The sequence below is a fragment of the Pristiophorus japonicus genome, chromosome 22 (genome assembly GCF_044704955.1).
Source record: "Pristiophorus japonicus isolate sPriJap1 chromosome 22, sPriJap1.hap1, whole genome shotgun sequence".
NCBI classification, from domain to species: Eukaryota; Metazoa; Chordata; class Chondrichthyes; family Pristiophoridae; genus Pristiophorus; species Pristiophorus japonicus.
In genome coordinates this window covers 57979880-58007709 of record NC_091998.1, presented here as the reverse complement: position 1 = coordinate 58007709, position 27830 = coordinate 57979880, and the positions used below count along the sequence as shown (strand labels likewise).

The following is a 27830-nucleotide window of genomic DNA, read 5'->3' as shown; positions in this document are numbered from 1 at the left end:
CAGATTAGGAAAAGGGAAGGTGCAACGAGACCTGGGTGTCATGGTACATCAGTCATTGAAGGTTGGCATGCAGGTACAGCAGGCGGTTAAGAAAGCAAATGGCATGTTGGCCTTCATAGCAAGGGGATTTGAGTACAGAGGCAGGGAGGTGTTGCTACAGTTGTACAGGGCCTTGGTGAGGCCACACCTGGAGTATTGTGTACAGTTTTGGTCTCCTAACTTGAGGAAGGACATTCTTGCTATTGAGGGAGTGCAGCGAAGATTCACCAGACTGATTCCCGGGATGGTGGGACTGACCTATCAAGAAAGACTGGATCAACTGGGCTTGTATTCACTGGAGTTCAGAAGAATGAGAGGGGACCTCATAGAAACGTTTAAAATTCTGACGGGTTTAGACAGGTTAGATGCAGGAAGAATCTTCCCAATGTTGGGGAAGTCCAGAACCAGGGGTCACAGTTTAAGGATAAGGGGTAAGCCATTTAGGACCGAGATGAGGAGAAACTTCTTCACCCAGAGAGTGTTGAACCTGTGGAATTCTCTACCACAGAAAGTAGTTGAGGCCAATTCACTAAATATATTCAAAAGGGAGTTAGATGAAGTCCTTACTACTCGGGGAATCAAGAGGTATGGCGAGAAAGCAGGAAGGGGGTACTGAAGTTTCATGTTCAGCCATGAACTCATTGAATGGCGGTGCAGGCTAGAAGGGCTGAATGGCCTGCTCCTGCACCTATTTTCTATGTTTCTATGTTTCTATGTAACATTATCACAGATTAGTTGGCTTTTACAATACATGTTTTCTACCTTTAATGATATAATCATCAGTAATGGATTGATAATTATGTGTAAGAATTAAATGTAGAAGTCTGTAATCATCAATTATATGCAATGATAACCTGAATTATGCATGACATGTAACCCATTTGCTTATAATTAAAAGTTTGTGGGGCCAAAGTTGCCCCTCCTGATAAGGCTTCTGGTCGCCTGAGAGCAGTGGCCATGGGGCGAAGCGGAATGGCCGCCAACTCTCTGAGGAGGGGCTGCCACTTTGTAAATTGCCCTTCATCAGGGGCGGAGCGGTGTCGGGAACTGCTCCGCCTGTTTTCCTGCCGCGGCGTGCACACGCCGACCCCTTATCAACCAGCAGCGACCCTTTCACGAAATTGCCCCGTGGGAAATATCCCTTTTGCGGAATTGCCCTGCGGGAGCGGAGCCACCGCCGGCCGGTGCCCCCGACAGCTTTTTCTGTTGGTGCACTCCTTGTTGGTTGGCGGCATGGCCGCCCTTAAAGGGGAGGTGGCGCTGCCAGCGACGCCATTTTATTTTTTATTGTCAGCCGACGGGCAGCCCGGCATCCCCCTCTTGGGTTCCAGGGGGTCTTAACAGCCAGAAAGTGCATCAACCCAGTTTTTAAAGTTCACAATCACAAGAAGAATCAAGGGGACACCTGGGAGATGAAGAGATACAAGAGATACAGGGTGCAGCTTACTCCCGGTTGCGCTTCTAACCAGAGAACAACGGAATAATATAAGTCTCAATTATACTCTGCTCAAATACTGTAATGTATTAAGTCTTGCTTGTGTAAATAAAGATTTAGATGAGGAAAGACGGGAGGAGGCCCAAGTAGAGCATGGACTGGTTGGGCTGAATGGCCTATTTCTGTGCCATATATCCTATGTAATCATGTATAAAAAAAGTTAAATCACTGTCCCCAATATAGGTCGACCTCGAATCATTTGGAACCAGGGTCCCTCTAGGATCTTATAAACGTCCCAAGGCGCTTCACAGGAGTGTTATCAAACACAATTTGACACTGGGCCACATAAGAGATATTAGGATTAGATCAAAGAGGTAGGCTTTGAGGAATGTGTTTAAGGAGGAGAGAGAGGTAGAGAGGCAGAGAGATTTAGAGAGAATTCCAGAGCTTGGGGCCTAGGCAGGTGAAGGCACGGTCACCAATGGTTGAGCGATTTAAATCGAGGATGCGCAAGAGGCCAGAATTGAAGGAGCGCAGCTACCTTGCAGAGTTATAGAGCTGGAGGAGGCTATAGATAGTGAGGGGCAAGGCCATGGAGGGATATTGAGGCATTTCCAAACCGGAAGTCAATGTAGGTCAGCGAGCAGAGGGGGTTCCTTCAACAACTGTCTGTCCCACTTGTGACAGAGACTGTAATTCCCATATTGGACTGTTCAGTCACTTAAGAACTCACTTTTAGAGTGGAAGCAAGTCTTCCTCGATTTCGAGGGACTGCCAATGCTGAGGATGATATAGATGAATAGGACTTGGTGCGATTTAGGACATGAGTTTTGGGTGAGCTCAATTTTATGGAAGGCCAGGAGAGCACTGGAATAGTCAAGTCTAGAGGTGACAAGGGCATGGATGAGGATTTCAGCAGCTGAGGCAGGGGCTGAGATGGGCGATGTTACTGAGGTGGAAGTAGGCAGTCTTGATGATGGTATGTTGGTATATGTGGTCGGATGCTCATCTTTGGGTCAAATATGACGGGAAGGTTGTGAATGATCTGGTTTAGCTAAGGAGAGAGATGGTAATGGAACGGAGTTTGTGGCGGGGACCGAAGACAATGACTTTGGTCTTCCCAATATTTAGTTGGAGGCAGGCAAAGAGCTGTAGGGAGCGGACAGAGGAAGACTGCAATGGGACAGCCTAGTGGTGTCTATAGCTGGTCGGGTTTTTGCCCAGTGCAAAACTGGTCTGGTATGTGGTGCAGTGAAGCAAATATGAAGTGGGCTTCCCGTTTCTTACACGTGTGAATTGACCATTTTGCGTGTGGGCATTGAATCTCACATTGACAGATCAAACTTTATCAGCCCGGTTTTTAAAGTTCACAATCACCAGGCATCGCTGCCAAAGTCCAGTTCAAAACCCAATTGTATGTCGCCCCAATCATCATCATCAATGGAAAGTAACTGGCTGCCCTGGTTACCCTTGCCTGGTCCATGTCTGAATAAATCTTCAGTGGATTACCTGTTTTTCACCGCCTGGTGTCTGGCTGAAAGATCCCGAAGTTTTCTGGCTGGCATGGTTGCTTTGCTTTGGCCTGAAGGGAGTGAATGCTGGAAGTGGGGGGGCAGGTCCTGCAGCAGCTGGTAGGGCAGGGTAGGGATAGGGCAGGGTAGAGTAGAGTAGGGAAGGGTAGGGATAGGGTAGAGTAGGGAAGGGCAGGGTGGGAAATGGCAACCTGTTTATTATTGCTCTAAAACCACGTTAAAAGGTGTGGAGCGTGGAGGCCCCGACCTGCATGAAAACACCAGTGGCAGGCCGAGGCCATAAAAGGAGCGGTGAGCAGCGGCCCAGGAACGGCGTGGCAGCATGCCACTTCAGGGAGCAGGAGGGCAATGGCAGTGAAGAGTGATGTCATCAAGGTCCAGGTCGGTGATTGGAGGTGGGCAGATACAGCAGGAGCGGTGAGGTCGGAGCGAAGGTGCAGAGAGAGACTGTGGAGGGACGAGATCGGGGCCCAGGAGAGGCGCGAGTTCGGGGCCAGGGGCCCTGGGGCAGTCCGGGCTAGCGATATGTATGTGCACTAGGCCGGGGCAGCGAAACAGGTCTCCCGTCGTCTTGCCACTGGACCAAGACCTGGCTCTGTCAAGCCCGTGTGGTGGCTGGTGTGCATCGGCCGCCACACATTTAAAAAATCCACGCACAGGCATCTTCCACCCTTCAGGACCTGGAATATTAGGTCCTTCATTGAAACACCTTGTGAACTCATCCTTTTTTGGCGTGAAGCAAGTCATCCTCGCTTCGAGGGACCGCCTATGAAAGGTGCTGGAAGCACACGGCAGGTTGCTGAACATCATTTATGCGTCCTTCATCACTGGTCCCCTCCCTCGGCCCGGGCCGCAACGTTGCTAGGTTACTGTCACCTGGTTACCCGCGGGTGTTGGCAGGTGGCAGAAACGCCACTCTGATTGGTCGGACGCCTCTCACGTGGTCCCCGTGGCGCCCAGCCCACCGCAACGTGCTGCCTCGCGGGTCACACAAACCCGACGGCGCGAGGAGGTCCCGCCTCCTCTCCCCGTCCATTGGCTGGCGATGGTGGACGGTCGGCCGCGCGAATGCTGATTGGTTGGTTGGGGCTGTCCATCAGCGCTCCTGGGTTCGGTTGTCGTTGTGGGCGGCTCGAGCAAAATGGCTTCGTATTTCGAGGAACATGACTGCGAGCCGAGCAACCCCGAGGAACAGTACCGGCAGAACGCCTTGCTGGAGCTGGCCAGGTAGAGTGTCCGCACAACACCCTGCTCCGGAGGGGCGGCGCGGCGCGGCGCGGCGCGAGTTGCTCGGCGGGAGTGAGGGAGTGAGTGAGTGAGTGTGCGGCCCGAGGCTTCAGAAGGTCGCAGGCCTCTGCTCACTCACACAATGCATGACTTGCATTTATATAGCGCCTTTCACAGTCTCGGGACGTCCCAACGCGCTTCACAGCCAATGAAGTACTTTGGGAGTGTGGTCATTGTTGTACGCGGCAGCCAATTTGCGCACAGCAAGCTCCCACACACAGCAATGTGATAATGACCAGATAATCTGTGTTTTTGTTCAGCTGATTGAGGGATAAATATTGGCCCCAGGACACCAGGGACAACACCCCTACTCCTCTCTGAAATAATGCCATAGGATCATCCACCTGAGAGAACAGATGGGGCCTCGGTTTAACGTCTCATCCGAAAGACAATGCGGCGCTCCCTCAGCATTGCACTGGGAGTGTCAGCCTCTGTCACTGGAATGACAGCCCCTGAAAAACAAATTGCCAATTCGGTGGCCCATGTCCTAACTCGCACCAAGACCTGTCCACCCATCACCCCTGTGCTCACTGACCTACATTGGCTCCCTGTCTGGCAACGTCTTGATTTTAAAATCCTCATTCTTGTTTTCAAATCCATCCAAGTTCTCACCCCTCCCTATCTCTCTCATTTCCTCCAGCTCTACAACTTCCACCGCCCCTCCTCCTCTCTTGAGTCAGAGGGTTGTGGGTTCACACTCTATTGAGCACTAAATCCAGGCTGACATTCCAGTGCAGTACTGAGGGAGTGCTGCATTGCCAGAGATGCCATCTTTCGGATGAAACTCTTTTTGGAGTTCATCTGCAAAACAAAAAAACATTCAACGGTGCCACCCGACCTGGGTGACACTCCAGACATTTACAAGGCCCTTTTTTTTTCCCCCTTTTTTTTTTGTTTTTTTTTGTGTTTTTCTTTTTTTGGTTTTTTTTTGGGCACTAAAATCACAATTTTCCCCAGTGCCCCCTATAAAAGGGAAGGGGGACACTAAAAGCACCGGCAATTAAAACAAATTAAACTTAAAAAAACGTAAAATCAAATTAAAATTTGGTTGCCGGGCGTGATGATGCACTCCAGTCCCTCCGGTGCCCACCTCTCGCGGAAGGCCGCGAACGTACCGGTGGACACCGCGTGCTCCATCTCCAAGGACACCCTGGACCGGATGTAAGAGCGGAAGAGAGGCAGGCAGTCAGGTTGAACGACCCCCTCGACCGCCCGCTGCCTGGACCGGCTGATGGCACCCTTGGCCGTGCCCAGGAGCAGTCCTACGAGGAGGATCTTTCGGATGAAACTCTTTTGAGTTTACCTGCAAAAACATAAACATTAAGACCATGCCACCCGACCTGGGTGACACAGCAGACATTTTCAAGGCCCCTTTTTTTTTTTAATTTATTTTTTTTGTTGGTTTTTTTGGGGCGCTAAAATCAAATTTTTCCAGTGCCCCCTATAAAAGGGGAGGGGGACACTAAAAGCACCGGCAATGAAAACAAATTAAACTTTAAAACATAAAATCAAATTAAAATTTGGTTGCCGGGCGTGATGATGCACTCCAGTCTCTCCGGTGCCCACCTCTCGCGGAAGGCCGCGAGCGTACCGGTGGACACCGCGTGCTCCATCTCCAAGGACACCCTGGACCGGATGCAAGAGCGGAAGAGAGGCAGGCAGTCAGGTTGAACGACCCCCTCGACCGCCCGCTGCCTGGACCAGCTGATGGCACCCTTGGCCGTGCCCAGGAGCAGTCCTACGAGGAGGATCTTTCGGATGAAACATTAAACCTGCCCCCTCAGGTGGATGTAAAAGATTACATGGCTCTATTCCGAAGAAGAGCAGGGGAGTTATCGCCAGTGTCCTGGCTAATATTTATCTCTCAATCAATATTACTAAAACAATATCTAATCATTATCACATTGCTGTTTGTGGGAGCTGGCTGTGAGCAAATTGGCTGCCGCATTTCCCACATTACAACAGTGACTACACTCCAAAAGTACTTCATTGGCTGTAAAGTGCTTTGAGACGTCTGGTGGTCGTGAATTCACTCTGGAATTCCCTTCCTAAACATGTTGTTGCCTCGAATGGCAATTTCGCTAGTCGTGTGACTCGTAGTTGCCTGCGACGGTTCTTGAGTTAAATATCAAATGACACACTAGACAATGGCGGTACCGTTAATGTGCGTTTAATACAGAAGAAGTACGAGACTCACCACTTATACTTTATAGTTACCCAATAGGTCCAAGGATGATCAGTCCGTCCTAACACTGTTCCATCATGGGTCTCTTCCCTGGTGCCTACTCCTGCCGAGTGTTGCTCCTAGGTCCTCGCTATGGACTGTCCGAACCTGTCTATCTTTATACCCTCCTTTTCGTGCCTAACTAGCCGAGTTGTTGCCAGTAAGTCTGAGGTGATTAGCTTCTTTCCTGCTGAAATTGACAGTGCATACTCGGTCTTTGTGTTGGAGGAAATTGGCTCCACTTTGCCCAGACCAGTGACCTTATGGCCTGTACTTCCACACATCTCCGCTTCTCTACCTCTTTAAGATGCTCCTTAAAATAGGTTTGACCAAACCTTTGGTTACTGTCCTAATATCCTTATGGGGTTAGGTGTCAAATTGTGTTTGATAATGCTCCTGTGATGTGGCTTGGGATGCTCCTCCTCCTTACTCTTCCTAGAATGAAATCAGAAAATGCTGGAAGTGCAGAGCAAACCTGTCCGCAGCTGTGAAGAGACCAAGTTCACATTTCCGTGCTGACGCTTCTAAAGGATCTACAACCGAGGCGTAAACTTGTCCTCTCCACTGATGCTAACTGACCTGTTGCGTCTTTCCAGCATTTTCTGCTTTTTTTGTTACTGTAAGCGAAAAGCCAGGAAGATATTTCGGGCAGGGCCCATCTTCAGGACGCCAGACAGATTTTTTTGAAAAGCTGGATAAAAGTGAAAACTGAATGGGGATCAGCTGCGGCTCGCATTCACTCCAGGGCCACCCTTGTCTTTGCATCTACACTACTGTTCTCTGCATTGGCCAAACCATTTGTACCACCTGCAACATGATCCCAACATATAAGATTCTGAGGGAGATTGACAGGGTAGATGTTGAGAGGTTGTTTTTCCTGGCTGGAGTGTCTAGAACTAGGGGGGCGGCGGGGGGGGGGGGGGGGAAACAGTCTCAGGTTAAGGGATCGGCCTTATAAGACTGTGATGACGAATTTCTTCCCTCAGAGGGTTGTGAATCTTTGGAATTCTCTACCTCAAAGGCCTGCGAATGCTGAGTTGTTGAGCATATTCAAGGCTGAGACATAGACTTTTGCATTCTAGGGGAATCGAGGGATATGGAGATCGGGTGGGAAAGTGGAGTTGAGGTCAAAGATCAGCCATGATCTTATTCCATAATGGAGCAGGCTCAAGGGACCATATGGCCTCCTTACTGCTCCTCATTCTTATGTTCTGATGAAGTACACTTCTAATTTCCAAAGGACTTTTCTCTCTAGGATGCATTCTTTTGCCACCGTAGTTTTTAGCTGTCCTTCTCCTGGCAATTTGGTTTTGAGGAGACTTTAAAGCAGGATGAAAACGTGTGTTCCTGCCCTTTCTCCCTCCCCACTTTAACACCCCCTCTGACACCCAAACGATTCCAGCCAAGCTCCAGGAAGATTACAGGAGTAGGATCTCAAACTTTGCTCCTGAGCATCCTGAAGCCGTTCGGTCTTAATGTTCAATTTAGCAACTACAGGCTTGAGCTATCCTCAGTGTCTCGGCTGCTGTTGCTGGAGTGGAACATTGCTCCGGTGTGGAAAAGATGGGTGTGTCCCCAGGCTGTCTGTTGCATGCTGCTGAGCCTGCTTGGTCTATCGCATGTTTTCATTTTGTATTTCACTGCCATACTTAGCTATTTTCATTGATTTTGTTTAATTGCCTGACTGAGATGCAATCCAACCTTTCAAAAGACCGTTTTGGACATTCTACCAGTTATCTCTCTCCTCCTCAAGGACACCCTCAAAGCTTCCTTGATAAAGTGCAACATCCCCACCGGCACCTGGGAATCCCTGGCCAAAGACTGCCCTAAGTCGAGGAAGAACATCCGGAAAGGTGCTGAGCACTTCGAGTCTCATCGCCGAGAGCATGCAGAAACCAAGCGCAGGCAGCGGAAGAAGTGTGCGGGAAACCAGACTCCCCACCCACCCGTTCCTTCAACCATCTTCTGTCCTACCTGTGACAGAGACTGTAATTCCTGTATTGGACTGTTCAGTCACCTGAGAACTCACTTTGAGTGGAAGCAAGTTTTCCTCGATTTCGAGGGACTGACTGTGATGATGATGATTTGTTCAGTTGCATTGAAGGGCTCACTTATCCTCCATTAAACAGATTTCACAAAGGGGAACCTCTGGTTCATCTTCCAGATACTGATGGGGCTGCCGTGTATTTCTAGAATTTTCTGTTGTTTCTAATTTCCAGCATTTGCAATTTTTTTTGTTCTGATTCTTTCTGGGGTACGGTTATATGGGCAGTGGATGCTTTCCAATACCTCTCTCCAAAGTGTCACTTCTCTTAAGGGAGTTTTTAGTGAGTATCTGCGGGCTAGTTAAGAACATCCATTCAGTTCACTCCATTCCGTATATGATTATGCCAATGTTTATCCTGTGGGTCGAGATTGAACAATACGCACTTAACTCTGAGACTATCAGAAAACTGGAAAGTATTTGTGAAATGGTAAGCTAAGCTAAGGGATTTATTTACTGCTTGCATTGTGTGTGGGCTGATTTAGATTTATGTTTCAGCATTGATGACGATAGAAAAATGAAGTACATCAAGAATAATGTGTTGTGTGTCTGTATGTTTATAGGTCACTGCTGGCTGGGATAGATCTGGACCTCGGGCAAGTCGATTTTTCTGACTGGGACCACAGATTGCCACCTGCTGCTAAGAAGGAGATTGTCCAAAATCTCCCGACTGTTTCAGTGACGCCAGCACAGGCAGGTAGGAGTTTGCCCAGGGGCAGCGGTAGCTGCAATTAGCACAGTCCATCTGGTTAAATGATTGAGTGGCGTTGGTGTCACAGTGTGGCGTGTACAGAACTGTGCCTGGTTACATGAACACCATGTGCATTTCTGAGCCGTGCAGATCGGATAGTTCCAGCTTCGAGCCCGAGCCTTCTCGGGTGGGGTGACGTATGGGTTCCGCAATTGACTTGTAGCCCCAAGGCCAGTAATCTATAATCCCTACTTAACCGTGTGTATGTGGACATGTCTGCCTGTTGAGAGCAGGATTGATGTGACTGTTATGCCCGACATGGAAATAACATTGTGCTTGTGTCCGGGCTCACGGTACGGATCAGTCATGAAAGGCAGAACAGACTGGAGGAGCTGTTCCTGTGTTCTAAGATCCTGACCAGCCACCACAACTGTGGATCCAGCACCTTAAGTACAGGAGTCGATTGAGATTGGTGGGAAAAGTGGGGGGGGGAGACACTTCCACGGGGCATTCAGTGCAGCAGCAAACCACGGAAAAAAAAGGTTTGGAGATGGACAGATGACAAATCATGTGAGTTCTATTTATAATCGAGAGCTGGGAACCATCTTACCCCAGTGTGGACCCTAACTGGGAACCACAATATCCCAGTGTGGACCAGAGCTGGGAAACATAGAAACATAGAAAATAGGTGCAGGCATAGGCCATTCGGCCCTTCGAGCCTGCACCGCCATTCAATAAGATCATGGCTGATCATTCACCTCAGTACCCCTTTCCTGCTTTCTCTCCATACCCCTTGATCCCTTTAGCCGTAAGAGCCATATCTAACTCCCTCTTGAATATATCCAATGAACTGGCATCAACAACTCTCTGCGGTAGGGAATTCCACAGGTTAACAACTCTCTGAGTGAAGAAGTTTCTCCTCATCTCAGTCTAAGGATACGGGGTAAACCATTTAGGACAATGTCCCCTGATTCTGGACTTCCCAACATCGAGAACATTCTTCCTGCATCTAACCTGTTCAATCCTGTCAGAATTTTATATGTTTCTATGAGATCCCCTCTCATCCTTCTAAACTCCAGTGAATACAGGCCCAGTCGATCCAGTCTCTCCTCATGTCAGTCCAGCCATCCCAGGAATCAATCTGGTAAATCTTCGCTGCACTCCCTCAATAACAAGAACGTCCTTCCTCAGATTAGGAGACCAAAACTGAACACAATATTCCAGGTGAGGCCTCACCTAAGGCCCTGTACAACTACAGTAAGACCTCCCTGCTCCTATACTCAAATCCCCTAGCTATGAATACTAACATACCATTTGCCACCTTCACCGCCTGCTGTACCTGCATGCCAACTTTCAATGACTGATGAACTATGACACCCAGGTATCGTTGCACCTCCCTTTTTCCTAATCTTCCGCCATTCAAATAATATTCTGCCTTCGTGTTTTTGCCACCAAAGTGGATAATCTCACATTTATCTGCCATGCATTTGCCCACTCATCGAACCTGTCCAAGTCACCCTGCAGCCTCTTAGCGCCCTCCTCACAGCTCACACCGCCACCCAGCTTAGTGTCATCTGCAAACTTGGAGATATTACACTCAATTCCTTTATCTAAATCATTAATGTATATTATAAATAGCTGGGGTCCCAGCACTGAGCCCTACGGCACCCCACTAGTCACTGCCTGCCATACTGAAAAGGACCCGTTTATCCTGACTCTCTGCTTCTTGTCTGCCAACCAGTTCTCTATCCACGTCAGTACATTACCCCCAAAACCATGTGCTTTGATTTGCACACCAATCTCTTGTGTGGGACCTTGTCAAAAGCCTTTTGAAAGTCCAAATACACCACATCCACTGGTTATCCCTTGTACACACTACATCCTCAAAAAATTCTAGAAGATTTGTCAAGCAGGATTTCCCTTTCATAAATCTATGCTGACTTGGACCGATCCTGTCACTGCTTTCCAAAGGCGCTGCTATTTCATCTTTAATAATTGATTCCAACATTTTCCCCACTACTGATGTCAGGCTAACCGGTCTATAATTACCCATTTTCTCTCTTCCCTCCTTTCTTAAAAAGTGGTGTTACATTAGCTACCGTCCAGTCCATAGGAACTGATCCAGAGTCGATAGACTGTTGGAAAATGATCACCAATGCATCCACTATTTCTAGGGCTACTTCCTTAAGTACTCTGGGATGCAGACAATCAGGCCCCGGGGATTTATCGGCCTTCAATCCCATCAATTTCCCTAACACAATTTCCCGCCTAATAAGGATTTCCTTCTGTTCCTCCTTCTCACTAGACCCTCGGTCCCCTAGTATTTCCAGAAGGTTATTTGTGTCTTCCTTCGTGAAGATGAAACCAAAGTATTTGTTTAACTGGTCCGCCATTTCTTTGTTCCCCATTATAAATTCACCTGAATCTGACTGCAAGGGACCTACATTTGTCTTCACTAATCTTTTTCTCTTCACATAGCTATAGAAGCTTTTGCAGTCAGTTTTTATTTTCCCAGTTTTAATTAGGAAATTCCTCTCATACTCTATTTTCCCCCTCCTAATTAAACCCTGTGTCCGTCTCTGCTGAATTCTAAATTTCTCCCAGTCCTCAGGTTTGCTGCATTTTCTAGCCAGTTTATATGCCTCTTCCTTGGATTTAACACTATCCTTAATTTCCCTTGTTAGCCATGGTTGAGCCACCTTCCCTGTTTTATTTTTACTCCAGACAGGGATGTACAATTGTTGAAGTTCATCCATGTGATCTTTAAATGTTTGCCATTGCCTATCCATCGTCAACCCTTTAAGTATCACTCGCCAGTCTATTCTAGCCAATCCCCGTCTCATACCATCGAAGTTACCTTTCCTTAAGTTCAGGACCCTAGTCTCTGAATTAACTGTCACTCTCCATCTTAATAAAGAATTCTACCATATTATGGTTACTCTTCCCCAAGGGGCCTCGCACAACAAGATTGCTAATTAGTCCTTTCTCATTACACATCACCCAGCCATCTAGTTGGTTCCTCGACATATTGGTCTAGAAAACCATCCCTAATACACCCCAGGAAATCCTCCTCCACCGCATTGCTACCAGTTTAGTTAGCCCAATCAATATGTAGATTAAAGTCGCCCATGATAACTGTTGAACCTTTATTGCATGCATCCCTAATTTCTTGTTTGATGCTGTCCCCAACCTCACTACTACTGTTTGGTGGTCTGTACACAACTCCCACTAGCGTTTTCTGCCCTTTGGTATTCCATAGCTCCACCCATACCGATTCCACATCATCCAAGCTAATGTCCTTCCTTACTATTGTGTTAATTTCCTCTTTAACCAGCAATGCCAGCTCACCCCCTTTTCCTTTCTGTCTATCCTTCCTGAATGTTGAATACCCCTGGATGTTGAGTTCCCAGCCTTGGTCACCCTGGAGCCATGTCTCCGTGATGCCAATTACATCATATCCGTTAACTGTTATCTACGCAGTTAATTTGTCCACCTTATTACGAATATTCCTCGCATTGAGGCACAGAGCCTTCAGGCTTGTCTTTTTAACACACTTTGCCCTTTAGAATTTTGCTGTAATGTGGCCCTTTTTGCTTTTTGCCTTGGGTTTCTCTGCCCTCCACTTTTACTTTTCTTCTTTCTATCTTTTGCTTCTGCTCCCATTCTACTTCCCTCTGTCTCCCTGCATAGGTTCCCATCCTCCTACCATATTAGTTTTACCTTTCCCCAACAGCACTAGCAAACACTCCCCCATGGACATTGGTTCCGGTCCTGCCAAGGTGCAGACCATCCGATTTGTACTGGTCCCACCTCCCCCATAACCGGTTCCAATGTCCCAGGAATTTGAATCCCTCCCTTCTGCTTCACTCCTCAAGCCACGTATTCATCTGAGCTATCCTGCTATTCCTACTCTGACTAGCACGTAGCACTGGTAGCAATCCTGAAATTACTACTCTTGAGGTCCTACTTTTTAATTTAGCTCCTAGCTGCTTAATTTCGTCTTGTAGGACATCATCCCATTTGTTTTACCTATCTCGATGGTACCTATATACATCACAACAACTGGCTGTTCACCCTCTCCCTTCAAAATGTCCTGCAGCTGCTCCAAGACATCCTTGACCCTTGCACCAGGGAGGCAACATACCATCCTGGAGTCTCGATTGCGGCCGCAGAAACATCCGTCTATTCCCCTTACAATAGAATCCCCTACCACTATAGCTCTCCCACTCTTTTTCCTGCCCTCCTGTGCAGCAGAGCCACCCACAGTGCCATGAACTTGGCTGCTGCTGCTCTTCCTTGATGAGTCATCCCGCTCAACAGTACCCAAAGCGGTGTATCTGTTTTGCAGGGGGATGACCGCAGGGGACCCCTGCACTACCTTCCTTCCACAGCTCTTCCTGTTGGTCACCCATCCCCTATCTGGCTGTGTACCCTTTACCTGCGGTGTGGCCAACTCACTAAACGTGCTATTCACGACATCCTCAGCATCGCGGATGCTCCAGAGTAAATCCACCCGCAGCTCCAGTGCCGCAATGCGGTCTGTCAGGTGCTGCAGCTGGATACACTTCCTGCACATGTAGTCGTCAGGGACTCTGGAAGCATCCCTGACTTCTCACATAGCACAGGAGGAGCATAACACGTGTCCGAGCTCTCCTGCCATGACCTAACCACCTTACCCCAGTGTGGACCCTAACTGGGATCCACCTTACCCCAGTGTGGACCAGAGCTGGGATCCACCTTACCCCAGTGTGGACCAGAGCTGGGAACCACCTTATCCCGTTGTGGACCCTAGCTGGGAACCACCTTACCCCGGTGTGGACCCTAGCTGGGAACCACCTTACCCCAGTGTGGACCCTAGCTGGGAAGCACCTTACCCCATTGTGGACCAGAGCTGGGAACCACTTTACCCCAGTGTAGCTGGTGGGTTCATTATTTGGGTCGTCTTGTCTTAGCGTGATCTCTAAAAATTTTTGTTTTAGTGAAGATCTATAATTTTTTAATTTGAACAAGTTGCTAATTCTGGCGACTTACCTGTATTCGCAGGACCCTTTGATCTTTACTGTGCTGTTATACTAGAGGAACCTGTTTGACATCAGTACCTGCTTTAGAGTGGTGGAAATGGCAGCATTGAGTTGTACTGCTGGTTTCGCATCGCACTCTGGTTGGTTCACTGTTTGTTGACATTGAACAGTTTAAAACTAAACTTTAAAGAATTTCCCAGTTAGTTGTCGGACAGCCTGGGCCTGTTACATCCACCCTGCACTGGTTGCATTTATACGTGATTGATCTTGAGGTTAGTTCCATTTATTAAAATGACTCGTTTGCTGTAGTTATATGGTAGATGTGTAAATTCAGCAATTTCGTGTCAGATTTGACACATGTTGTAATATAAATGCCCTGTGAGAATGATGTAACAAGCCTTTGTGACTTGAGAAAGTGTAGGTGAATTTCTGCAGAAATTCCTCAGGGCAATGTGCTTGGCCCAACCATCTTCAGCTGCTTCTTCAATAACCTCTCCAACATAAGGTCAGAAGTGGGGATGTTCACTAATGACTGCACAGTATTCAGTGCCATTTGCAACTCCTAGATAATGAAGTAGTCCATGTCCACATGCAGCAAGACCTAGACAACATTCAGGCTTGGACTCATAAGTGGCAAGTAACATTTGCACCACATAAATGCCAGGCAATGACCATCTCCAACAAGCGAGAGTCTAACCACCTCCCCATGACGTTCAATGGCGTTACCATCACTGAATCCCCCACCATCGACATCCTGGGGGTCACCATTGACCAGAAACTTAACTGGACCAGCCACATAAATACTGTGACAACAAGAACAGGTCAGAGGCTGAGTATTCTGCGGTAAGTGTCTCACCTCCTGACTCCCCAAAGCATTCCCACCATCTACAAGGCACAAGTCAGGAGTGTGATGAAATACTCTCCACTTGCCTGGATGAGTGTAGCTCCAACAACACTCGAAGCTCGATACCATCCAGGACAAAGCAGCCCACTTGATTGGCACCCAATCCACCACCTTCAACATTCACTCCCTCCACCACCGGCGCACCGTGGCTGCAGTGTGCACCATCTACAAGATGCACTGCAGCAACTCTCCCAAGGCTTCTTCAGCAGCAACTCCCAAACACGTGGCCTTTACCACCTGGAAGGACAAGGGCAGCAGGCGCATGGGAACACCATCACCTCCATGTTCCCAACAAGTCATACACCATCCTGACTTGGAAATATATCAGCCGTTCCTTCATCGTTGCTGGGTCAAATCCTGGAACTCCCTCCCTAACAGCTCTGTGGGAGCACCTTCACCACACGGACTGCTGTGGTTCAAGAAGGCAGCTCACCACCACCTTCTCAAGGGGCGATTAGGGATGGGCAATAAATGCTGGCCTTGCCAGCGACACCCACATCCCGTGAACGATTTTTAAAAAAAAATCAATTCTGATGAAAGGTCATCAACCTCAAATGTTAACTCTGTTTCTCTCACCACAGATGCTGCCTGACTTGCTGAGTATTTATTTAGGTGAATCACATGGCTGGTAGAAAAGTGTCATGAGCAATGTTCCCTCTTTGTTCTACGCGGCTTGTTTATTTCACTGTGCGGTCCCTTTAAATTTCTGCGCATGCCTGGTATTTCACAATGGAAAAGCTTGTGAGCAGCCTGCACGGTCCCTTGCGGATTGATGCACAGGCCGCATGCGGGCAGCTTCAAGGAAACATTGGTCATAAGGCTGTGCACCGTGTCACAAAAATATTCTGTGTCTTGTTATAGTGAAGATGGTTTGCTTTTCATTCAGACAGAGGCCTTAAGTGTCCGGTCTGCTTACTGGAATTTGAGGAAGAGGAGAAGGTGAAGAAAATGCCATGTGAACATTACTTCCATTCCGGCTGTATTGTGCCCTGGTTGGGAAAGGTGGGTGTGTGTGTCTCATAACTTCAGACTTTTGATTTGCATTCACCATTTTATTTTTTTTATCTCTCTAATTTTCCTTTCCAAGGGCACTGAGTCTTACTGGAGTGGCCAGCAGATCTCTGACCTCCAGCGTATGACCAGGTTCTATCTCTCGCCTTTCCTTGCCTTGTTTACCAGTTGCTGCTCACGTGTTTCTGCAGACATGGGGTCAGTTTGCACACGAGTGCTGCTGACACCAAGCTGTATCCCTCCTTCCACACTGACTCAATGGCCACTGTTTGTTCTCAAACTTATCCGCCATCAAGTCGTGGATGAGCCACAACTTTCTCCAGTGAACATCGGAAGGACCAAGATCATATTCAGCTTCTGCTTAAAAACTCCATCTCCTGTGGGCCTTTTCACTTTGGCTAAAGCAGATGGTGCGTAACCTCAGTGTCCTGTTAAATCCTGAGTTGAGCTTCAAATCCCTATCCTGCCCATTTCCACCTTCACAACATTGGCTATATCTCACCCCTGTCATTGCTCAATTCACACTTGTGGCCAGGTTAACGTTTTGGGTGGAGACCATTCATCAGAGCTGGGACTCGAGCTCTAACAATGGACCCCATCTGAAACATGAATCTGTCTTTTCAATCCTGGGGTCACAGTCTCAGAACAAGGGGTCGGCCATTTAGGACTGAGATGAGGAGAAACTTCACTTGGAGGGTGGTGAATTCTTGGAATTCTCTGCCCCAGAGGGCTGTGGATGCTCAGTCGTTGAGTATATTCAAGACAGAGGTCAATAGGTTTTTGAATATTAAGGGAATCGAGGGATATGGGGCAGGCAAGAGGAGTTGTGGTAAAAGATCAGCCATGATCTCATTGAATGGCGGAGCAGGCTCGAGGGGCCGAATGGCCACCTCCTGTTCCTAATCCTAATGTTACTATGTTCCCTTTCAGATCCTAATGGGCCTATTGTGTATTTCCAGCATTCAATTTTTCTTTTTATTTCTTTACCTATCATTTTATCTTCTGTTTCCTGCCATCCCCTGATTGTCAGGGCAAGGAGCAGACCTGATTCTGTTTTTTATTTCTCCCACTATTTATGAGGCGACCCCAGGCTTTCACTGAGTTCCTCCCCTAACAGTGTGGGTGAGATTGGGAAGTTGGTGGCCTGGAGCATTTCTGCCACTACTCTTTGGCACAACACATTGCTGCAGCCATTTACTGTACCAGCTCCCTGTCCGTGCATTGCTGAATGGAACTTTTATTTTCTCACAGACTAATTCCTGCCCATTGTGCAGACTGGAGTTGCCCACTGACAATGAAGAGTACGAGGAGTATAAACAAGACAAGGTAAGACAATTCCACCATAACTCAGCAATGTCAGAGCTTTACTGACCTGTGTTTACTATGGGTAAGCATTTTATCGCATGTACTGTGGTGAGGATGTCCTGGTGCAGTAAGGAGCTCAGTTGTGGTAAAACGTTTCTTTCTGATGATAAATTCATAGAACTGTATCTGGGACCAGTTCCTGTGCTTGTAAATCCACGTAGACAAAACTAGGTGGCTATGTATCCGTTAGAACTACTTTGTAGCATTCCATTTTGCAGAGAAAGACATGGAAGAATTTGAACTGCCTTATTAGAAACCATTAGGAATCTGCAGGAAGATATCAATCAACCGGTCAGGTGGGCAGAACAGTGGCAAATGGAATTCAATCCGGAGAAGTGTGAGGTAATGTATTTGGGGAGGGCTAATAAGGAAAGGGAATACACGTTAAATGGTAGGACACTGAGAAGTGTAGAGGATTAAAGGGACCTGGAGTGCATGTCCACAGATTCCTGAAGGTAGCAGGCCAGGTAGATAAGGTGGTGAAGAAGGCATACGGAATACTTGCCTTTATTAGTCAAGGCGTAGAATACAAGAGCATGGGGTTATCCTTGAACTGTATAAAACACTAGTTAGGGCCACAGCTAGAGTACTGCGTGCAGTTCTGGTTAACACATTGCAGGAAAGATGTGATTGCACTGGAGAGGGTACTGAGGAGATTTACGAGGATGTTGCCAGGAGTGGAGAATCTTAACTATGAGGACAGATTGGATAGGGTAGGTTTGTTTTCCTTGGAACAGAGGAGGCTGAGGGGAGACCTCATTGAGGTGTATAAAATTATGAGGGGCCTGGATATAGTGGATAGAAAGGGCCTATTTTCCTAAGCAGAGGGGTCAACAACCAGGGGGCACAAATTTAAAGTAATTTTGAGGGGAAATTTCTTCACCCAGAGGGTGGTGGGGGTCTGGAACTCACTGCCTGAAAGGGTGGTAGAGGCAGAAATCCTCACCACATTTAAAAAGTACTTGGATGTGCACTTGAAGTGCCATAACCTGCAGGGCTAAGGACCCAGAGCTGGAAAGTGAGATTAGGCTGGATGGCCTCTTGTTGGCCGATGCGGACACGATGGGCCAAAATGGCCTCCTACTGTGCTGTAAATTTTTATGATTCTATGATTAAAGCCCCTGATGATTCCGTGGATAAATGTACCACATGGTGTGCTACTGAGTTTTTCAGTTTAGAAAATGGCAGGTTTGATTGCTGCCCCATGTAGAGTTGGCAGATCTCCGTGTGGGTGCTACATGTGGCCTCAGCACCTCTTGTTAGGGATAGATGAATTGCTGAACCCTTGTTCTCGCTCTAGCTATCCAGCCATTTTTGCGGGAGGCATGTACCTGTCTGTCCACGATTGGGCTTGGAAGTAGTGCTTATGCAATTGAATATCCTGTTGACACTCTATGTAGACTTGGACATGAAGAATGGCCAGTTGAGCGAAGTACTGGACGGCACCTGGCATTCGAGCAGCCCCAATCCCAGCAAGAGTCAGCAGGGAGGGGGGGAATGGGATGAGGAAAACAATGTGCTGCTTCATCATCATCATAGGCAGTCCCTCGAAACGAGGATGACTTGCTTCTATGCCAAAAAAAAAGGATGAGTTCACAGGTGTTTCGAATGAACCTCTTGCTCTAATGGGCAAAGAACTCGCTGCCTCGATTATGTGCTAATCGTCCATTGACATGGAAAGTAATATCGTTATATTATTATTAACAATATTAACAGATGGTTAGTTTTATTTCATGGTACCCTTTCATATGATAAATGATAAAAGCCCAATAATATTTTAACCTGTATCTGAGTAAGCAACAACTGAACACAATTCTGTGTTTGGATATCAACCCTGTACTAACTTGAATAAAGTTGACACACGTTCTTGATCATGGCACCTTCTAGATACAAACGCTGAGAATATTGCACAGCTCTCTCCATTTGGTTATTGGTGTGCATTGGCAGCGCTGAGGTTGTTGCTGAGTACATCGCGCAGGCAAGCTGGGCTGGGACTCGCTGGCACTGAGGGAATGGTGCATAGTTCCTGGGTGTATCCAGGTGGTTCATGCCTCACTGTTCACCAGTTGGGGGGCAGGATGGGGTATTAGATGGAGAGGTGGGCCTCCGGTAGGAGAGACCATGTCATCTGGTGCTTGCATCATTGGTACTGGCTGTTTATTGTGGAGGCGTTTGGTGGCAGCACTTTTTCACACTTGAAGCAAGAGCTGTGTGAGCCTGCGAGCTGTGGGAAGACCTCGCTCTGTCCGCAGTAGACCAATAAAAAAAAAACAAGATAGGCTTGGATAAAGAAGACCCATTGGCCTATTTGATCTCGCCTTCCCAGAATGCCAGCCCTGCCATCTTCCCATGACAGAATCTGTCTGTTAAATGAGTTCACTGTCCTGGCCTCAACTGCACTTGCTGGCAACCTACTCCAGCTGTTGATCAACTTAAAACTACCGTCACGTGTCTCCTGAAGTTGCCCCGGATAGGCTGAGCATGTGACGTTTTGTCTTGCTGTGGGTTTACCTTCTCGGCTATCCCATATACTGCTGCAAGGTCCCCTCTGAGGGTAACCTTCTATACTGCTGCAAGGTCCTCTGAGGGTAACCTTCTGTACTGCTGCAAGGTCCCCTCTGAGGGTAACCTTCTATACTGCTGCAAGGTCCTCTCTGAGGTTTACCTGTTCAAGGCTGAAGAGCGTTAACTTAAGTAGAACAAATTAAAGTTGTCACCAACGGAAAAGGCAGAAACACAGAACAATCCTGAGTGACCGACTGTTAAGTAAGTTGAGGCTGTACAACAAAAGCAAAAAACGATTGGGCCAAGGCTAGAAGAGAGTGGGCTGGAATGAATCCCGTTGTGATCGCAGGGCAGGCAGCGCATGAAATAAACGGACGAGGAGCAGATCAGCCTCCCGGTGAAAAGACAACTGACCAGGAGATGTCAGGTCCCAGACTGACCACCCACTGCAGCCATGGAAACAAAGACCGGCAGCACCAAGGGAGGCAGGGAAGCTGTGGATCCAGGGCCAGTCACCAGCATCCAGGTGTAGAGAGATTGTTAAAGTAGCTTGTTGAGAGACTGATGTGGAGCTGTGAAAGTTCTGACTTTTGTTTTATTCCTGCAGGAGAGACGGAAACAGAAGGAGCAGCGCCTGGAATATCTGCATGGAGCCATGTACACGTGACCACCAGCACTTTCCTCACTTCCCGTTCATATTGAGGGTCAAGAGCAGCTGCAGTGCAGCAGCTTTGGGAAGTCCTATCACTGCCCTTTGTTCCCCACATTTGTGCAGAAATACTGCTACTGCCCTTGGTATCCTTACTGCGATTGGCTGGCCCCGTAGTGACAGCACATCACCCAGTGCCACTTCTTTATCAACTGAATTTCATTTTAGCTTTTTTTTTTAAAAGGTTACAGAGAACAATATACATTTGTAAGACAAAGTGTGTGAAATATTGAATGCTTTTGTATGATGAAAATCTCCTTTCTGCACTAAAAGAAATACTCGCAGATATAGAGGGCCTGAACATATTGCAATGTTGCACTTTTGTGACATAATGAGGCCAATATGTATTGCTGTGCAGGATGAAAGTCTGTTGTATTGAAACCATAGACATCGATCTACTGTCCAGTTTATTATCACTGGTTATTTGACGGCTTTCCCCTTTGCTGAAGGTACTGACTTGCTGGGTACGTTTCTGCTGGTCTCCTGTTGAAGTGGATGTTTTAGAGGGAGAGTGTACAGTGTGTGATTGTCAGCAGATTAATCAACTGTTACAGCACCACCAACAACAACTGTATTTATATAGAGCTATTAACATAGATAATCCCAAGATACTTCACAAGCACAAGACAAAAATTTATAATTGCGCAATAGTACTAAATAAGCCCACTGATAACACTAAGGCAAAAATCACAAAGACATTGCATCTTTAAACATGCAAATCAAAAGCCTTCGGTATTTGTTTCATAACATTTCTATCTTTACAATGATCACTTAAAAAAAAAATCACTGTTTATCTGTGCAAAGATCTATCCGGCATTTGTAAATCTCTGAGCGACTTTAATGTGACTCAGAATAAGAATATTTACGCAGTTTTAAATATTTGCACTGAAATTCTGCTTTGTTATTTTATAAAACCCTTTCACTGAGCTTTGAAGTTTGATGGGTTTTGTAAGCAAAAGAATAACTTTTATTGTTCCGAGAAGCCAGTACTTGCCCCTACAGCGGCACAGATCAGGGCGGTACACAGCGAAACGTGCTGGATCTGTGTCCTAGAGTATTCCTTTAAGAGCATAAGGCAAGGATCTGTGTACAAAAACAAAGATTAGGTGCTGAGTTTACAAGATCACAAGGACGGTCATTTGGCCGTGCTTGACTCATCTACCTAGAGCCTGCTCCGCCATTCAATAAGATCATAGCTGATCTGATCATTGACTCAGCTCCACTTCCCTGCCTGCTCCCCATATCTCTTTGCTCCCCATATCCCTTTACTCCCTTATCGCTCAAATATCTGTCTATCTCTGCCTTAAATATATTCAATGACCCAGCCTCCACAGTTCTCTGGGGCAGAGAATTCCATAGATTTACAACTCTCAGAAGAAATTTCTCCTCATCTCAGTTTTAAATGGGTGGCCCCTTATTCTAAGACTAGTTTCCCCTATGAGTGGAAATATTCTCTCTGCATTTGCCTTGTCTAGCCCCCTCATTATTATAAGTTTCAATAAGATCACCTCTCATTCTTCTGAACTCCAATGAGTATAGGCCCAACCTACTCAACCTATCCTCATAAGTCAACTCCCTCATCTCTGGAATCAACCTAGTGAACCTTCTCTGAACAGCCTCCAATGCAAGTATATCCTTCCTTAAATATGTAGACCAAAACTACGCAGTACTCCAGGTGTGGCCTCACCAATACCCTGTACAGTTATAGCAGGACTTTTGCTTTTATACTCTCTCCCCCTTGCAATAAAGGCCAACATTCCATTTGCCTTCCTGATTACTTGCTGTACCTGCGTACTAAAGTTTTGTGTTTCATGCACAAGGAACCCCAGGTCTCTCTGTACTGCAGCACTTTGCAGTTTTTCTCCATTTAAATTATAATTTGCTTTTCTATTACTTCTGCCAAAGTGGATAACCTCACATTTTCCCACATTATACTCCATCTGCCAAATTTTTGCTCACTCACTTAGCTTGTCTATATCCCTTTGCAGATTTTTTGTGACTTCCTCACAATTTGCTTTCCCACACATCTTTGTATCATCAGCAAACTTGGCTACTTTTCACTCGGTCCCTTCATCCAAGTCATTAATATAGATTGTAAATAGTTGAGGACCCAGCACCAATCCTTGCGGCACCCACTAGTCACTGTTTGCCAACCGGAAAATGACCCATTTATCCTGACTCTCTGGTTTCTGTTAGTTAGCCTATCCTCTATCCATGCTTAATATATTATCCCCCAACCCTGTGAGCTTTTACCTTGTGCAGTAACCTTTTATGTGGCACCATATCAAATGCTATCCAAATCCAAATACACCACATGCACTGGGTTCACCCTTATCCAGCAAATTTGTCAAACATGATTTCCCTTTCATAAAACCATGTTGACTCTGCTTGATTGAATCATGTTCCCAATGTCCCGCTACTGTTTCCTTAATAATAGACTCCAGCATTTTCCCAACGACAGATGTTAGGCTAACTGGTCGATAGTTCCTTGCTTTTTGTCTGCCTCCTTTTTTAAATAGGGGTGTTACATTTACGGTTTTCCAATCTGCTGGGACCGCCCCAGAATCCAGGGAATTTTGGTAGATTACAACCAGCGCATCCACTATCTATGCAGCCACTTCTCTTAAAACTCTAGGATGCAAGGCATCAGGCTCTGAACATTCCCCTATTTCTCCATCCAGTTGTTTGATTACAGGGTCTTCTCTATCCTCTGCTACTCTATCTCGGAGTCCATTCCACGTGTTAATCACTCTGTGGGAAGAACAACTTCCTACTAGCAGTCTTAAACTTTCCTTTTGCTAGTTTAAAGGCAGGACCCCTTGGCCTCCTCTCCATGTCATTTCATTTTCTTGACTTATCTTTTCCACACTGTTTACAATTGTGTTTACACCCACACACCTCCTTTGTTACCTGAGTTCTGATGGGGGTAGCGTTAGGGATGCTACAATTATGCTTCAGACTCCAGGCCAAGAAATCAACTGGGATTTCCGCTGCTGGAAGGTGCAGAGGCGCAGATTTCAGATAAGGATGGGAATGGTTTGGGCTATGATGTCCATGTGGAATATCCTGCTGACACCGTTGAGGCTGGAGTAGGAAGAATGAGCCTTTGGGCAAGGCAGCGGAACATGCTCACGGCCTGGGGACCCAGCACCAGCAGCAGAGATGGGAAGAAAATGAGTGAGCGGGAGGACCAAAACATGAAAGCTGTGATTTCCATTGATGCAGAGGTTTTGTTGTAGGATGCAGAATATTACAAAACACTTTAACCTGCAAATAAAATGTTAACCAGGATTTTTGTGTTCAGTTCTTTTTAAGCTCTGCTTCTGTTTCAATAAGCTAATGACCCTGCAGCAGCTCGCAGAGTGGGGCTGTATGTAACCTGTACTGGCTGTAAATACATGATTCTGGATAAAGATAAAGATTCTGAGGGGGAATCTAGAACTAGGGGCATAGTTTCAGAATAAGGGATTGCCCATTTAAAACAGAAATTAGGAATTTCTTCTCTGAGGGTTGTAAATCTGTGGAATTCTCTACCCCAGAGAGTTGTGGAAGCTGAGTCATTGAATATATTTAAGGTGGAGATAGACAGATTTTTGAAAGATAAGGGAGTCAATGGTTAGGGGAAATGGGCAGGGAAATGGAGTTGAGGCCAAGATCAGATCAGCCATGATCTTATTGAATGGTGGAGCAGGCTCGAGGGACAAAATGGCCAACTCCTGCTCCTATTTCTTATGTTCTTAAAGACCATTCACTTAATAACAATTTGGAAAGTGCTGAGGAAACCAGATTAGACCAGGACTAAGGAAGGATGTGTGTGTAAAAACACTAGTTTTTCAGGTTTGCTGATAGAACTAACTCAAGCTAACTTTTAGCCTTGCTAGTAATGTTCCTTGATATTGTGAAAGCTCATACATCAATAATGGCCAGTTGGGTGACTTACCCGAGGGTAACTGGTGACCATGGAACTGCACATCAGCCTTCGGGAGGGGAAGAAGAATTGCTTAGAAAAGACGCAGTCTGCAGTCGATTCGTTTAAAATTGCTGTTCCCCGTGTAGATAGCAATGCTTTATAGTTTCAATGATTACTTTTTTTTATTGATGAACTTGACTGGAATTTGAATATTGAGTAGTCTGGATGGCCGTAATTGAGTTTGAATGTACACTATTCAGGGAAAGAAACCCTTACCTCGAGGTCAGTTTTCGAGGTTTCTTTGTGCTTCAGTTTTAGCACTAGACTCCTGGCTGTGTAAAGCGAAGACAATACATCAAGCGTGCTTCTATAATTTGCCCTATTCTACCCGAAACATTCGCACGTTCGCATCTGTTTCATCTCCCGAGGGAAATTTCTGCATAAAAACATTGAGCAACCTTTATTTAAAAACACTCGTCCGTTTGACGTTTTCACCCGGTCCTGGGGAGCGGATCTCTTTCATGCAGTAGTGTTGTTGTTTCACTAGACAGCAGTATTGCACTTTGCTGATCAGGTCAGTTAGCTGCTCACAACGTTCAAGTGACGACATCTTATTCCTCCCTCACTTGCCGCATTATTTCTCAACTACATTCGTCTGCCGAGGTTGTGCCCAATTCCCCAGGGACACAGTGAGCAGATACACACGATCCCTTTATTGAGGCTGATATCTTGTGTTTTAACTGGCAATAAAATTGTTTTATAATCTTTAGATTACTGTTGTGCCTTATTATGTCAACATTTGGAGCTGTGACCATTAGGTGAATGCAGCAGTACTTCTAAATCAGCATCATCACATCAACCGCACTGAGAATGTTAAATGTGGATTCTTTTCCCTCAATCTGGTTCAGCGAATTCACTGAGTCGAACACCGTTATTGCTTATAACAAAGCAAGCTTTTATTTCAAAGCACCGGCCAGGACTTTATCAGACAGAAGGAATGCTTTCTTGATAGATCGCACCCACTTCCTACGGACAAAGTGACGTTACATTGTAAAGGCACGACGGTTATACATTTTCGGTAAAAGATAACAAGATACAATTAGAGTGACATCCTAGTTCAGCCTATCCCCTTTGATCCCTCTTTCCCTTTGTCAACTCATAAGCCGACCTCAGTATGGTCTGTTTTTACACAAAGATCCATTATTCTTCTTCTGTTAATGTTTCAGGTTAGTGGTATGATATAATAAGACCTTGAAGTTATTTTGCAAGCTGTGTCAGTATTGTAACATTTGCAGTCTCCAGTCTGAGATTCTTTATGGCTATTCCTCCATGAATCCTTTGTTAGCTTTTACTGTCCCTATACAATTCCCACGTTCTCAACTTCAATGTCTGTATACATTCAATATACATTTTCAGTATGCATTCTCATTCCCCCCTTTTATCATTCCATGATAACCCTTAGGATTATTCTAGGAGTATCGCATTCAGCCGTTCGCACTCTCTTTCCTGAATCTTATTGTCGAGTAGGTCTTTAGTTCGCTGGATCATAACCTGGGAGCCCTTGACCACAAGAGGGTTTGCTAACCTTGCCATCATTACTTTACAACAAAGGTTAAAGCAACCAACAATCAAGCAACAGGTAATTATTACTACGATGAGAATAATTGCCCCATGCATTAGATAGGATCTCCAAGATCCACCTAATAGCCAATCAAACCAGCTAGATCCTCCTGCTGGCGTGGATAACTTCTTCACCTCCCTTCTTATGTGATCAGTGAGATTGGTTATGTTTTCTTAACTATCGGGAATGTAAGTGCAACATTCAAATCCTATCAGGGCACACGTTCCCCCTTTGGAATGTATAGGGATATGTGAACATACCCAGCATCTCGAGAAGTTCCCATTTTGCACATAAACATAAGACATGTACAAAAAGGTGTTTACATGGAGCTCTCGCCTCTGTCTCCCCTCCCATGTGCCGCACCTGTCGTATATCAACACTATTATACAGACTGTGGCACACACACACAGTTTCATCTTATTACTCGGGAACCAAATAAATAGTCTGAATATTTTGCTGATTAAAAGAGTTCGGTTTTCGCGTCTCTCTTCTCAGGTCACCGTCTATCACTGTCTATCACTACGGGTAGAAGTTCAAACTGGTCTCCTCGGGATCCACTTTTTAACCAGGATGCCGATGGCCTTGTTCAGCTATGGAGAAGAGGAAGTCTGGAACAGAAACAGGAGTTAGAATAACCAGTAAAATAGGTTCGTTAGAGGGTGGTGAGCTTGCAGTGGTGCAGGTGAACCCAGGCACTTTTCCCCTCAACCTTAGCTGCAGTGGGGGTAGTAAGTAACACCTGAAAAGGCCTCTCCCATCGTGGCTCTAATCCCTTCCGAATCCATTTCTTAATCAGGACATACTTCTCTGGTGCCATGAGGGACGATTCGGGTAAAACTGGGAGGTCGAGGTGAGCCTCTCGAACCTGGTTGTGGGCTATTCGCAGAGCCTGTGTCAGAGAAAGAACATAGGTGGTCATCAGTCGAGCTGGGACACCATATCTAGGAACAATTTACCTCATTAACACCTTAACAACAGTTTGAGCCTTACTGTCCAGGGTAGGGTAGGCTTCAATCCATCTGCTAAACACATGTACTATTACTATCACATATTTGTAACACTGAACTCTTTGCAACTCAATGTAGTCCAACTGCAATGTCTCAAATGGACCTTCGGGTAGGGGCATCTTACCCCAATCACAGGGGACTCCCTTCCCTGGATTATGCTGCTGGCAAACCAGGCAACGACTACTGATGTTCTGGGCCAACGCCTGGAGTCTAGGGTGCCACCAAGTAGCCAAAAATGTGTCACTTGTGGTCCTTGCTCCACAATAAGTAGCAAAATACATACATTCAATAACCCATAGAGCCAATTCGTCAGACATGCAAGTCTGTTCCGCGGGAGTGGTCCAGAGTTTAGAAACATCGTCATAAGTACATCTATAATTTTTTCACAACAGTTTATCTTTTTCAGGAGCGTCCTCCTGTGCTTTTATAACATCTTGGATGGTTGGCATTGGTTTTTCTGAGGCTAACTTATCCTTTGCAGGATTTTAGTCTGACTCATCATTCTGGGCACTACCATTTGTTGTC

At 46.4% G+C, this 27830-nt stretch overlaps 2 protein-coding genes across 2 annotated transcripts in view; one reads left to right on the top strand and one right to left on the bottom strand.

Annotated features, from left to right (window-relative positions):
- The window catches only part of ggcx (gamma-glutamyl carboxylase), a 227662-nt gene extending 223824 nt beyond the window's left edge, over nucleotides 1-3838 (bottom strand). Inside the window, exon 1 of the mRNA XM_070866183.1 lies at nucleotides 2984-3838. Coding sequence (XP_070722284.1) covers nucleotides 2984-3039 — 56 coding nt within the window. The 5' untranslated portion in view covers nucleotides 3040-3838. The remainder of the gene's footprint in view (nucleotides 1-2983) is intronic.
- A 261-nt stretch (nucleotides 3839-4099) lies between these two features.
- On the top strand, nucleotides 4100-25446 carry LOC139235057 (E3 ubiquitin-protein ligase RNF181-like). Its single transcript, XM_070866181.1, has 5 exons — nucleotides 4100-4233; nucleotides 9125-9258; nucleotides 16064-16179; nucleotides 17440-17514; nucleotides 20666-25446. The coding sequence occupies exons 1-5, from the start codon at nucleotides 4148-4150 to the stop codon at nucleotides 20723-20725; spliced, it is 471 nt and encodes a 156-aa protein (XP_070722282.1). The 5' UTR covers nucleotides 4100-4147; the 3' UTR covers nucleotides 20726-25446.
- The last annotated feature ends 2384 nt before the right edge of the window (nucleotides 25447-27830 follow it).

What these genes read in the sequence shown, in the direction of transcription:
- LOC139235057 (XM_070866181.1), top strand. Translation starts at nt 4,148, where the DNA reads ATGGCTTCGTATTTCGAGGAACATGACTGCGAGCCGAGCAACCCCGAG. An exon ending in GCCTTGCTGGAGCTGGCCAG is followed by an intron (nt 4,234 to 9,124) that starts GTAGAGTGTCCG and finishes GTATGTTTATAG; the next exon opens with GTCACTGCTGGCTGGGATAG. An exon ending in AGGAGTATAAACAAGACAAG is followed by an intron (nt 17,515 to 20,665) that starts GTAAGACAATTC and finishes TTATTCCTGCAG; the next exon opens with GAGAGACGGAAACAGAAGGA.